The sequence below is a fragment of the Euleptes europaea genome, chromosome 2 (genome assembly GCF_029931775.1).
Source record: "Euleptes europaea isolate rEulEur1 chromosome 2, rEulEur1.hap1, whole genome shotgun sequence".
In the NCBI taxonomy this organism is placed as follows: Eukaryota; Metazoa; Chordata; class Lepidosauria; order Squamata; family Sphaerodactylidae; genus Euleptes; species Euleptes europaea.
Genome location: NC_079313.1, coordinates 43,930,629 through 43,945,094, shown reverse-complemented (window position 1 = coordinate 43,945,094; position 14,466 = coordinate 43,930,629). Strand labels below are relative to the sequence as shown.

Sequence of the window (14,466 nt, the reverse complement as noted above, 5' to 3'; positions counted from 1 at the left end):
GTTTGAGTGTTTTAAGCACTCTGAGGATCTTGTTGAACCATATTGTCATGGGAAAGTATTATTTAAATAAACAGTATTTTTTTTCAGTCACCATATTGGAGAGTAGTATATGAAGTCCTAGTAATCACTGTAGTGTGATTGCTGTCAGAAAGGGAACTGTCTATATAAAATCACGGGGGAAGCTTCTGAGGAACTGGCTCACCATAGGATCTGGGAAGCTTTTAACCAAGCCAATGCAGCATTCGTTTTGAATGGTTGCTCAGGTGTGGTTAAAGCTTTCCCTGCCCCTCCGCTGTATCAGTGGGAAGGCGCTCACATACTATTTCCCATGTAAGTCCTTTTCTCAGTAGCAGTCATATTACGAGGAAAATATAATTTGTATGTTGCCTTCAGTACTTTTAATAGAAAGGCTTCTAATAAATGTACATAGGCATACATCGATTTGAATTTCATCTTCAGTCAATAATTATGATTTACTGTTTTCTATTTACATTAGTTAGTAGGTCTCAAACTCCTTTCTCAGGTACAATATGCTGTGCAACAAAGACTTATGGTTTGCATATGTATTTTGTGTCTGTATGTGTGTGTGTTTTAATCCTCTGATGGATGTCTTTTTTAACTTGAGTGAGGTACTAAATAAAAATATTGTAAAAATTCAGTAACCAATTACATTCTGTCTTCTATAACTGTAATTATATGGACTAAATTTAAAATATAAGCTTAAATTTATTGCATATTCTCTTTATAAACAGTTGCAAAAATTTTCTATACATCATTTCTAGAGAAATAAATCTTGTCAGGAAACAGTCAGAGCCCCTTTGTTGATAGTCTAAAACAAGTACTAAAAAGTGTGTTTAAGACAATAGTGCATTAATTTCTCAGTATGGTTTTCACAGAGCCTTCTCAAAACTGAATGCACACTCTATGAAGAAATACAACACTAGAAAACTCAGTATTTTATTTGACTCTGATGCACGTGAAGAGAAGCATTCCGATCAGGACTACAGCTTAGGCCTCTTGTTTAAGTACCATCTGATTATATGTGTTTTTGCCCAGTAGTGAATCCCACTGATTTCAACAGGTCTTACTCCCAAATTAAGGGAGCACAGGATTGCAGCACCAAATGTTTTCCAAGATTACAAATGCAGATGGAATGATCGCATGATATAAGTGCCAACCTAATCAGAATTACACTCTTCTAAGTCAACTGAAATCAATAGGATTCTCTTTTCAGAATGGTACTACTGAAAGTCCTGTTAGAACTTCAGATTATGGAGAGAGAGGCATATTTGAATACTAATCCCCACAGAAGAGACTTCCTGAGTATAGGAAGCTACCATATTGGTCAAAGGGCCAGGCTAGAACCGTTCTTCTTCATGTGAAAGTTTTCTCTGTACAGGAAATTTCTTATACATTCACATGCACAACCCTCACCTTGCATTCTGAAATGGTATAATCCCAACAGGACTGTGTATAAATTGTTCATTATTCTCAGTCCCATCATTCTCCCCATGTAATACTTTCATTGATGTTATGAACAAGTTGCCATATTTCCTGCTGACGGAGGCAGCCCAATCAGCTTTCTTTAAGACAGCTTTGTATACGTTTCAGTCTTCTTCTTTAATGAGCCCATTTGTGGAACTTCAGGCTATTACATGATGCAGTTTCTTGTTTGTTTTTTGCCATATAGGGCCCAGCCATAAAGCACCTTCTCTCAGTAGCATACGACATCCTGTCAAGCCAGCTGTAGTTAGGCCTGAAAGACCTTTATTGCCAAAGAGGCAATTGGAAAATGGGAACCAATACTGCATGTTGCAATTTCAGAAAGACAAGAAGGATTGGGGCCATTGAGCCCATGGGATTTCTCACTGTAGAGCAGATTCAGCATGCACTGGGAACACCTCACCTCGCCTCTCCCATGGCCTGTAGTTGTGTCCATAAAGCTCACCTACTTTGCTTCTTATAGTTCAATATAAAACTTTACAATAAGAAAGGAATTATAGACATTCGAAGACTAGGATAGTCCTTAAACTCTCGTAGATATGTGTAATGTTTGTCTTTTGCCCAGACCGTCAATTGAATGAAACACAGTAAGGTGAATAATCCCACTACAAAAAACAAAGAGAGAAATACAGTAAATATTTATAAAATACACTGGTGAGACTAATACTCCCAAATTTTAAAACCAAGAATACTATTCACCTGGAACGCACTGAGTCATGATAGTAAAACCAATCCACGTCCCCAACTGTAATAGCCAAGAAAATTCAGAACTATTTCACATGATTAAAACTGCTACAACTAGTCCTTTAAATAAAAAATATACATATCTATTTCAAACATCAGTTTGTATAAACAAAAGCACCTTGATAAACAACTGAAATGCAATCATGCATGCAAACAGAAAAATAACCAAAGTGTTTGGAATATGCAGCTTGATCTGGAGGGTCATGTAGAATTGCAACTGTACATTTCTGCACCTAGGGCAGAGTTACAAATCCTTTTCCCTTCAATTTTTGAGCAAAATGGGGAGGGGGAATTGCACAATCCTCCCAGTCTTTCCATTTCCATAAACCACCCCAACTGAGTACTAACTTACTGATTTAACTCTCTTTATGTGCCAGCATTTTGGTTTTTTTAAAATGTTTTTATAATTTTGTATAACTACTAAGTGATTGTTATAAATAACTAGCTATTGTTGTAACACTAGCTATTGTACCATACTAACAAGTGTCTACATATGGGTCTAACAGCACAGTACATATTCCACATGTCCTCCCCGAATCTGCTCTGAGGAGTGTCAATCAGATGTCAGCTGCAAGTTCCCCACTGGGAACTAAATTCCTAAACATACAGGGGGGCTCAGATTCAGATTGAAAGCCAGGGAAGGCACTATTTTCTGCATATGTACTGATGGAGTACAGGTAGGTTTCAATAATGAGGCAAATAGCACTCCCAGGTGCCATTTCAGATTGGGAAAAGGGCTTAGGAGGGAAGCCTGATGCCTCTGTCCCCTGTATGCCACAGTCCCAATCTGAATCAGGCTTGAGGGACATGTGGCAACTGTAACAGGTAGTTACTTAAGCCCTAAATGCACCTTGTATACAAACCCTTGTATCTGGGACATGAGAGCTGCTTACAGATTTCAGTGTTTTTATTACATATGGAATGATCTTTCTGCATGCAATTCAAACTCCCACAAGTTCCCTGATAGGTTTAGGTTTATAACCATGTTAAATGTAGATCCATTAAGCAAGATCTAAATCTTATAAAGTTGACTGGTGATTTAAAATACATACCTCATAAGTATAGTTAGGGCAGGATACAAAATAGAATAGCCATGTGAAAGGATTCTTTGTTGGATAAGGGATCTTACAGGTCTTGGATCCTATGAGTTAAAAGATCCATAGAAATTCAGAACAAACTTTACAAATTAGTAAAGAAAAATTATTCTAGAAAAATAATCCAGATTTCCATTTCTGTCCTTCGTGTACCATATGACTCAGTTTGCTAGTCTGAATAAGCTGGAACTACTTGCTATTTGCCCACTTTCTGATGGATGCACACTTTGGTCAGGACTGTATAGGAAGACAGAGTGGAGAGGACATCTTTTATCAGGAGCTGGACAAGAAGTACTTTATTCACTTCTTTGGTTTTATAGTAAAAACACCTTTACATCTGTTTTAGTGCATCACAGTGTGCTTAAGAAGTTTTAATGTCTCAATGAATAATCTATATATCTAGAAACGTTCCAAACATTCCATCCCATCGTGGAGTAATCAACAGACAGAATCCAGAATTCCACTATGATGCAGACAGAGCAAGTTTGATTCTCAATAACCCGGTCACCAGAGGCAATCAGTAGGTTTACTCCCAATCCTAATGATGTCCCTGAATTGTACTCTATATACATGAATGCCACCCATTCAGTGGTATAGAGAATGGTGTTATTTTCACAATGTAGATAGGAGACTGAGCCTGAATTATAGTGAGGCGCCATCATAAAATAAATAAATAAGCAGAGTTGTACCCTTCTAAGTCCATTGAAAGTCTGATTAGAAGGGTGAAACTACTTACGGTGGCATTGATAGTGAATTCAGGACCAAGAAGACAGTTCAACCGTGGACTTCCCTGGTTCACTACTCAGTCTCTTGGCACAATGCTCTACTACTAAGTAGGGCCTGGCTACCATTAAGCAACTCCCATGAAGGTATATCTGCTACCTGGTTACGCCACCCCTTGGAAGTATATCTGCTACTTGATTGTGTTCTAAAATGTGACGACTGTGGGTCTACTTGCCCACCAGTACTAGGTGATTTTCACCAGTGTCTTGCAGGATTCTGAATGCAGTTGAGAGTGGTCAGACTTTCTCTTATGAGGTCTTTTACACTTTGCAAACTCAGCCTATCATGTTTCTATTCACATCCAAAGTAACTTTTTAAAAAGTTAGAAACAAAGGACTCAGCTTTTGCTGTCTTTTCTCAGATTACTAAGTGCAATGTGGATAGAAAAGTTTCCAGCTTCACATGTCTGTAATGAAAGAGAGAGAGAGAGAGGGAAAAACCTACAACAAAAACCGTTTAAAATAAATAAGGTTCTAAGCATATTTACCCCAACCCAGCGAAGGAAGTCTGCACAGAGAAGCACCATTCATGTACGTAGCCATTATGTAGCCTATCCACATTACAATGCTCATCTGGGCCCCAATTGAACTGTTTGGTTATACCCTTTGATGCTCATTAGAATGTATGTTACATGCATCTCTATTGTTGGTCACTAGAGCTGGACTGGAATTGTTGTTGAGACAACTGGGGGAGGGAGGCTATTTTTCTGATGACCCACATCCTACATTGGCAGTACCACAGCAAATATATGTCTGGTTCAGATATATTAAACCAAGCTAGCCTCACACCCATTAGCTGTTTCCCTAGGAGAGGGTCACAGAAGAGAATTAAATCAATCCTCCCACCCCATACCTAAATAGAAGATCAGCATGAGTTTAAAGGGTGCAGAACCTGTATTGGTGTCTGATGATTCTGCTAACTAGTTTAGGAATACTGAATGGTGTGTAGCTAGTTTGGATGGCAAGGTTTTATCAATATGAACTACGCCTCAGTCCAGCGTGTGCTCCAATGCAGAATAAATATGCCTCCCTCCCTTTCTAAATCAATGGTGAAAATTTCATGTAAACATAGGAACAGCCACCACACCCATAAGAATTTATCAGATTGACATTAATGTGACTTCCAAGGTTTCATTTAGTTGATGGATCAGCAGCCCTTTCAATTGTATTCAGTTTCTTATCTGAGGTATGGAACCAACCTCTCAAACCTAAAATCCCAATACCTTTTCAAACTGTTTGGAACCCTGCAAAATTCCATATCTATGGCATTAAGCTGATCCACCAGATCAATCCTAGTTTAAATTTCCTAAGCCATTGAGAAATGTTTGCTTGCTAAAACAATAAAGAACATTTCTTACAATATTATATTTTAAGTCTGCATTTTACTTACCAGATACATGATGAGAGCAAAATTGACTTGTTTTTGTCCATAGGCTACAAAACAAAATATTTGTGATGGTTTCGTTTACTGTCCGCTTAGCATTCTGAATGAAATGTTCAAAAGATGCTCAATTATTTTGCTACTTACAGGGTGGTGTGTATAGAGGATGGTTTATGTAATAAGCAAGCCAGGCAGCAAATCCCCAGTAGTAGAAACAATTCTATTTTTGAAAAAATCATTTTATATGTATTAATAACTTATATATGATTACTGCTGGCATTTTACATATATGGTCACATTCTATTGCGACCAAGAAACTAAATGAAGGGGAGTTATGCTGAGAGGAGTCTGCCCACATCTCAGTGGCTCACACTGAATTCTATCCAACAAGGTAAACATTGTAAATTGGCAAGACTGTTGGGAACCAGCTTACTCTAGAAAACTGGAGTAACCAGGGACAGATTTACAGGGCATTCCTGACTTCTGAGGACAAAAGTCCTCAGGAGGCCAGGGAGGAGCTGCGCTGGTGTTGGTGCCCCGTTCTGGTGTCCCCTTTCAGCCCAGCACAGGCGCAGCCTAGCTGTTCTCTATGGGACGAAAAGCCCCATTTAAAATTTTAAAAGCCTTCTACCCCAGTGTTTCCCAGTGCACATATTTTTACTTTCTCCCATATAAGTGAATGGCTGTCATTCACACTCATGGAATGAAGTATTTCACTGCTGACATAGATGTTTCCTTGGGAATCTTCCACTGGGTGGTCTTGCTTTTACTGAAAGTAAACCCAATGGTGAGCATGAGTGAAATAAACCTCTGTGAGCAGAGTGCATAGAGCCACCTTATGCTTCCCTGCCCTTTTTAAAGGTCCTCGCGACACATCCTTGCAAAACATAAAGATGACCGTTTTGTTACTAAGCAAAGGAACTTTTAAATATGGACTGATACAGAGGTTTTTCAATCCATCGCTTGTTAACATTTTGCACCAATTTTGCGCCATTACCAACAAGGCCAACCCCCACCCCCAAGTTTATAAATATGGGAACTGGAAGGAAAGAAAGAGGTATTTTTTTTGAAGTGAGGGGGAAAAAAACATTTCAGGGGTCACACATCATATTAGTTAATTTTTAAACCACCACCTGTTTTCCAGTACCTTGTAGTTGAAAGTTTATCACACCCACATGCTTCAAAATCATTCTAATCTCGTGGCCAGTGTAACCACCCATCTGATAAAAACATAGCCCCAAATGCAGTATGTTTTCATCCTTGCACTTTCTTGCAAGAGAAGGCACCAAAGGACTCCAAAGAAAGCTATGGCAATTCCATTAAGTGGGTGGAAGAATGAACAACCTGCTGCGTTCCTAAAATCTCTGATGTAGTAATCATGGTCTCTTAAACATTAACTTAACTCAAACCCATACAAGCCTTTTGCATTAATGTTTAACTGTACAGAACAGCAACAGGCAGTAGTTTTCTTTTCCTTCCAACACTAATTTGTTCCAGTCCACTGAGGCAGCAGATGAAAGGTTTGGATGGGTGGGTCCCAACTGGTGTGAGAGGACAGCAACTCCTTGAGCAATCACAGCGACCTAATCCAGGTCAAGCTCTGGCACTTTGCTGTAGCCATCATTGTTCCCTTGCCAGTACTCTTCCCAAGGAGGCATAGCTGTGCCACTCAAGGGGCTTGTTTAAGATGGGGGGGGAATCCTTCCAGTGGGCTCTTTATGTGGTCTGGAACCAGGTATAGCAGTTTATTGCTGCACCATTGTAGTAAAGCACCTCCAGCTTCACCAAATTGCCAGCCATGGAGGAAGTCATCCCAGGAACGTAACAATCTGTGATTTCCCATTCTCCACCAAGCTCAGGAGCCCCGTGGCGCAGAGTGTTAAGCTGCAGTACTGCAGTCAAAAGCTCTGCTCACGACCTGAGTTCGATCCCGATGGAAGTCGGTTTCAGGTAGCCGGCTCAAGGTTGACTCAGCCTTCCATCCTTCCGAGGTCGGTAAAATGAGTACCCAGCTTGCTGGGGGTAAAGGGAAGATGACTGGGGAAGGCACTGGCAAACCACTTTGTAAACAAAGTCTGCCTAGTAAACTTCGGGATGTGACGTCACCCCATGGGTCAGGAATGACCCGGTGCTTGCACAGGGGACCTTTACCTTTACCAAGCTCATTAAAATCTGATTCCCCAGTTTGCCAAGATGACACTGAAAATATATGTTGTTATAGCCAGGCTCAGTCAACAGAGTTCTGGGCCTAGAGGGGAAAGAGCTAGATTAAAAACCAAGACCTACCACCAACTAATCAGTTGGTCTTAGCAGATACTATCATGGCCAAACTACGCAGGAGATGCAAGAACAGCCTCCAGATTGTTTGGCTGAGAAGCTGCCACTGCCAGTTTCACCACTGGAAGAGCAGAGAGAGGGTTCACTTAACCCCTTCTCTTGCTGACGTGACTCTTCTGAAGCTGCTTTTCAGTTCATGGGACAAATGATACAGGGACCCTACAGAAAAGCAATGGGAAAGGAAGCAGTTCTGAATGAACAAGAAGCAGAAAGGGGAAGAGTTTAAAGTGCCTCCTTCATGCCGGATCATAACTTCTGAGGGCTGCTTTTCAGTTTTAAAAAATCCTATACTTTGGGGAAATTTTCACATATCTCTTGTGTGATGTCTGGTTTAGTCCTCAGCCTTTCTCACACTCTAAACATACCATTGCCATGATGGGGGTGGGGGGTACATATTCCTGAACTTAAAAGTAAAGGCATTTTTAAAATGTTGATTATGAAGCTGACCAAGGAAAAGAAAGCCACCTCCAAACCACAAGTCTTTCATGAATCCTTTCCGTTAACTAACCCCTTAGCCCTAGTCCTAACTGCAGTAACACCTAAAAGGGGCAGCTGTGATTTGCTGCTGCAGCAAAAATAAAAATGAGTCTTGTGGTATCATAAAGACTAACAACATTTTATTCCAGCAAGAGTTGGGCTAGAGCCCACTTTTCCAGTACCGTTAGTTGCTTACTCCTAACTAGGCAAGTCTGTTATGTAGGAAGTACGGGCAGGAGAAAGATACAGCAGGATCAAGGGCCTTTGAAATACAGGAAATATGGGATGAAACCTGACTAGCCTGATCTCATCAGAAGCTAAGCAGGGTCGGCTCTGGCTAGTATTTGGAAGGGAGACCACCAAGGAAAACCAGGGCTGTGATGCTGAGGCAGGCAATGGCAAACCACCTCTGAAAGTCTCTTGCCTTGCAAACCCCATAAGGGATCGCCATAAGTCAGTTGTGACTTGACAGCAAAACAACAACAACAACTGAAATCTAATCAAGAAAGATTTAGAGATTTACTATGCTAAACTGGACACCTGTAATAGGTGCAGAATCCCAGATTTTGCTAAAATAGTCAATACTTATACTGGGTAAAAAAAAAATCCTAAATTCTTTTTTGACCCTGTGGGAGAACAGAAAGGCATTACCTCTCATTGTTACCCCCCCACACACACACACACACACAAACACACACACACACATTTCCCTGCCCTCTCTAAATGTAATCTGTAAACTCTTCAGGGCTGGGACCTGATTTTGGATTAGGTTTGTAAAGTGTTATGAACATTGGCGGAGGTATATAAATACTGACATAAATAATAAAAAAGAATTAGGCTGGAAAATATCACTTATTTTGCAGCATTGCCTCTTCTTTCAGTCCACTAAGGCCGAACAAGATATATCTGCCAATCTTCTTTCATCCATCACTGGGCTCCGCATAAGCACACCTTAAGCAAACCTAGCAGCACAACAATGTTTCCTTTTTCAAATGCTGATCCAGCTGCTCTAGGATGTTGTTATCTGTCTTACTAGGTGCCTCCTCTTATACACTGAATGGATACGTAGAAAGGACTGAACAAGAGAAGGAGAAAGAAAACAACATATGTTAACTCTCCGAAGTTTACACTGGCCTACAGGTCCCAAGATCAACAAGGAACGGCAGCAACAACATGGATAGCTAGGGTTCAGCCTTTTGTCATCAACAGGCAGAGGCACATGTCACGCTTTAACAGTGGTCACACTGGGGTCTTCACTCATGGTATGACATCAGTTTTGCATACAAACGTTGCAACAGGCTAGGTGCCAGTTCAGCTATCGTTCTTGTCCCTTCCCCTATGCTTCCGCTGGGCTGCCTTTTTAAAAACAAATTCTTAAAGTAGCATTTTTGGAATGGTCACTAGCCAATCTGTGCCCGCCACAGGCAGCTTTCCCCTGATTTAAACAGAACCATATTAAAATCTTCACAGACTGGTTTGTCAGAGCTCACACAGAAAAAAAAGAGGCAAGTTTGTACTGAACATACCAAGTGTAACTACTACTAAAATATGTTGTCTTCTTTCTGTATTGCATAGCTATGGACCATATATGTGTGTGTGTGTGTGTGTGTGTGTGTGTGTGTGTGTGTGTGTGTGTGTGTGTGTGTGTGTGAAGTGCCGTCAAGTCGCAGCCATAGGGCAGGAATTTCTCTCTTCAACTGAATATGTTACAAAAAGTCATGCTCATTTTCTTGCCTACCCCCTAGGCCAATAATCAGAGCAGTGGTTGATCATCCAAGTTACCCCGGCTAAGAACAGTGATGTTCTCATCATTGCTGATGTACTTTAGAGACATAAACCCTTTTTTAAAGAAAGTATCTCAAGTGTTGGATCTGATCCAGTAGTAAATGCTGTAATTGATGTGAGCAGCCACATTTAAGCAACGTACATTATTTACTATAACAATCCAATCCTAGTTGAATAGCAAAGTCTTCTAGAATAAGTGCCCTTTGCCTCAGGTGAGATCAATAGAAGTAATCAAATAACTAGCCACTTGCTACTGAACTATTCCTCAGGCACGTTGTCATTAAATATGGGGCTTAACGAGAACAACTACTTACTAAGAGCACCTAAAGTGCTATCAAAGAGATTGATCCTATACCTCTATGAGGATTACAGAGAACCTGTAGTCTGCAAATGTATCCTCTATGCAGGAAGTCTGTAGTAATAAACAGTTCAGCAGTAGAGCATCAGCATCACGTGATTTCATACAGCTAGTTCACATGTTTGTCACCCAGAAATATTGTATGCGTGACAGGATCCTGCACTCAAATCCTGTAAGATTTATCCCTCATAAAAGGGTGAAAAGATCACCGAACCCCAGGGGCCCATCAAGGTGCATGTTTATGCAGGTGACCCGTTACGCATTCAGTTTTTTCAATTGTTGGTAATTAGAAGATGTGTTCTTGCAGGCCAGGCATAGCAAATCACGAAAGCAAAAAAATGTCAGCAGCAGGCCATGAGGATGGTATGCGGTAGTGCGATTGTGCTGCTTCCAGGTGCTGTTGTGCTATTCTGTCCAAGGCCAGTCTATGCCCCGTGTTTAGTCTTCATAGATTCCCATACTGTGGGAATCGCCAAGTACTCCTTCCTGCCTCTGGGAGGGGGGTTGCCTGGGTTACCAGTTATCTCCTTTTGCTCTTCCATATATGCTATGTACCTTGCCTTTGCCCCTTACTAGTGTCCTTTTGAATATGGCTTCTGAAACCTGTCGATTCTAACCAATAAAACTGCTTTCGTGGATTTGCCGTCTGCTGAAATCTGTTTATGGGTTTGCCGCAGGGCTAGAGCTTACAAAAATCTATATCATACCAGTGTAACAAGTAATTATAATTTTCATCATTTACATTAAGTAAAATGTTCTCACTAAGCCATTTTCATGTAACAGGAATTACTAATGATATCTATTCTGCACAATGGGTTGTATCCAGACTTAACTGGCAATTTCCACCAATTCCTCATTTCCATTGCAGGTCTCCCCCACATCGTTCCGCAGGGTCCCTGAAAGAAGCACTGCAGCACTGATCCTCCAAGATCAATGGGTTGCAGGGGTGGGGGGAGTTCTGTTCAGCTGATGGAAAATGTAGTCTGGATCCAGCCCGGTCTCATTCTACTGTTTTATTCCATTCTATACATTATGGGTTGAAGGTACTCACAGATTCAGACTTTCTTGCTTTCCTCCAACAAGCCCCTAAGACCTCTAAAAACCTGATGCTGGAGGTTGTGGGACCCTTGCGGACAAAAGCTATGCAGTCCAGAGGGCTGCAGTGAGGAGGGGGAACTAGGCAAAATTGCTGCAACCAAACTTCTTGCACCAACAGAAGCCCCACTGATAGCAGAGGAACATGAGGGTGATTTTGCCCAGTTCTCCCTTCTCACTGTGGTCGTGGGCTCAGAAGCCTTTTGTTCCCACAGGTGCCAAATCCTCCAGTGCTGCCTTTTTGGATGTCTCAATGAGATGCTGGAAAAAGGAGGGCAATTGGGAAAACATCTGTGTCTACATGTGCCTTTGTACTCATGCTTCATAGGATCCAACCCACTGTTCTCTAAACTTTCTTAAAGAGAATATCAGCCCAACCTAACCCAACCAACAATAACCATCTTCTACTCCCCAACCCTGCAAAAAGAGCTGCTCTTTTTTTCTCCAAGTATGACTGACATTCTCTGCAATAGTTGTTTACTACTCAATAATCCAAGTGCACCTGAAAACGTACGTAAAAAATACAAATAGATTTACATTTTTCTGGGGAAAAGATTGTGCACATATGGAGTCTATAGCTTGCTTCAGATATAAGGCCAGCCTTGGAAGTGGGGCCACCATCAAGGCCATAGCAGCAGCCATCCAGGTATACAATTTATCACATCCTCCACGTACAGGCTACCTATAGGCCATCGTGATTTAGGAGGTGGTGGCTGCAGCCCTTATCTGATTCCCCACCATCACACAAAAAGGACCTAGATCCAGCTATCTCAAACAGTGGCTCCCTCCAGTCAGCACTCTTAAAGAGGGAGCCCAGCAGCAACCTGGGATACACCCATGGTGCTTTCGAAATGGGGGCACCATTATATTGGAAACAGATTATGTAGTGCAAGAAACAGGCTATAATCTGGGGGAGGGAAGGGGAGGAGTAGGGAAAATGGCACACACAGAGCCCGCCTGCTTTACTCCCAGTACTTCCAGAGTGTCAATGTGCAAATGTGCCCTTTGTTAGAATACTCCTTGGACTCACTACTGCACACTGGAAGGTACAGACCAGATATATATAAACTGTGTTCAATGTCTGACACATGAAATTAGCACAGAAGAAAAGATTAGTAGTACTGACTTTATACAATCAATACAAACCGGGAACTCTTACAGAAATTAATGCAAAACAGAATTCTCTGATTGCCATTTGACAGCACTGCTGAAAGCACAGTTGTTTTGTTTTTCTAGATGAAATTGTACAGTAACACTTTGTTTCCAGAATATATTAAAAACCAACAGTTAAAATGTAGAAACAGTGACATATGTTGTACCTGCCATTCAAAGTTTCCAACTGACAAAAGAAATGGTCACCGTATTTTAAGAACTGGTGCACATGTCCAGTAAAAATACTTCACACTCTAGCTGAGAGATCACACATTTGAGTACTTCCCCTCTTCTATCTATCTATCTATCTATCTATCTATCTATCTATCTATCTATCTATCTATCTATCTATCTATCTATCTATCTATCTATCTATCTCTGCTCATACAGCTATAGCCTTGAACAGAAAATAAAGGAATAAAAAAGCCTTACTGTGTGTTTTTCTTTTGGCATTTAATTAGTGCCCCTATAAATTTTCCCATAGACAGAGTATCAGAATTATTTGTATATGATAGTACCACGTCACCTGGACCCTTGAACTGCCAGATGCCTCGTTGGACATTTCCATATTTTAAAATAAAGGATTAATTAAACTGGCCCTCAGCTCATTAAATATAGGACACTCCATGATCATATGTTCGATAGTTTCTTCTTTATCATGTGAGCATCTACATGTTCTTTTTGAGTATGGCACTTTTTTATATCTGCCCTCCAAAACTAGCAAATGCATAAGGTTTCCACAAACCAGGAATATCAGATATTTTCCAGATAAGATCTGTGGACATGCACAAAGGAAAGCCCAAGATCAGACCACAAAACCACCTATGTATTAGAAATAAGTAGACTGATGGGATGTAGGAAATATGAGGCAAGAGCATCTGTTCTGCATACAGAAGGTCCCAGATTCAATTCCTAGAATCTCCAGTCCAAAAAAGAATCAGGTAGCACGTGTCGTGATATGAAAACCCTCTACCTGAAGCCCTAGAGAGATGCTGCCAGTCTGAGTAGACAATAGGGACCTTGATAGACCAATAGTCTGACCCAGTATAAGGCAGCTCGATGTGTTCAATAGCTCCTATTGCTCCCCCACTCCCACTTGGCTATCTGGTCAGCCTAGACAAGAACTACTTGGCTAATGCATTTGTCTGTTACGTGAGCCATTTTCTGGGCATAACATCAAAGTGGAAATTTCCACTTGATCACAGAATGAACACAAAAGACCAATCATGTTCAAGTTCAGCATGCAAAAAGAATGCTAGATAGGAGAATTAAGCTGGGATGAGAAGAAGTGTCCAACTAGCAGTTAATTTCTTCCCACCCTCCCTCTCTACAAGCAACGAAGTAAATAATTGTGTGGAAAACTAGAGCATAAAAGGAGGAATGGTCTCTCTTCTCCCCATGAAAACAAAGTTCACATTTTCTTTATAGGTGTATTTCACAATACTGCAGTGCTTCAAGACTTCACATTCTTAAATATGTGGTGTGGGGATCCAAAGAGAGCTATTCACCTCCTCAGGATCTCTTTTTAAAATATGTGGGGTGAGGGAGAGTTTAGTAGGTGAGAAAACAAACTTGTCAGGACCAGCAGCCACCTAAAATGTGGAACAAGGGGCTACAGGTTGGCAGGAAATAATGGCCACTTTCTCTGACTGCAACTCAGATAAGAATGTGCCGAGCTTGTGGCCGTACGGAGATTGTGCAGGGCCTTGGGAACTGGGGATAGAAGAGTACTGAAGGCCATAAGGAAGGAGACAGAGC

General features: G+C 41.0%; 1 protein-coding gene across 2 annotated transcripts in view; it reads right to left on the bottom strand.

The window, feature by feature from the left end:
* Positions 1 to 1,921: 1,921 nt before the first annotated feature.
* The window catches only part of LOC130494066 (very-long-chain enoyl-CoA reductase-like), a 43,182-nt gene continuing 30,637 nt past the window's right edge, over positions 1,922 to 14,466 (bottom strand). Inside the window, exons 8-13 of one of the 2 annotated variants that reach the window (XM_056867712.1) lie at positions 5,652 to 5,724; positions 5,514 to 5,557; positions 4,467 to 4,530; positions 3,300 to 3,388; positions 2,203 to 2,248; positions 1,922 to 2,108 (exon numbers count right to left, since the gene is read on the bottom strand). In XM_056867712.1, the coding sequence (XP_056723690.1) occupies positions 1,981 to 2,108; positions 2,203 to 2,248; positions 3,300 to 3,388; positions 4,467 to 4,530; positions 5,514 to 5,557; positions 5,652 to 5,724 (444 nt within the window). In that variant the 3' untranslated portion in view covers positions 1,922 to 1,980. The remainder of the gene's footprint in view (positions 2,109 to 2,202; positions 2,249 to 3,299; positions 3,389 to 4,466; positions 4,531 to 5,513; positions 5,558 to 5,651; positions 5,725 to 14,466) is intronic. The other variant, XM_056867713.1, reaches the window with a different exon arrangement.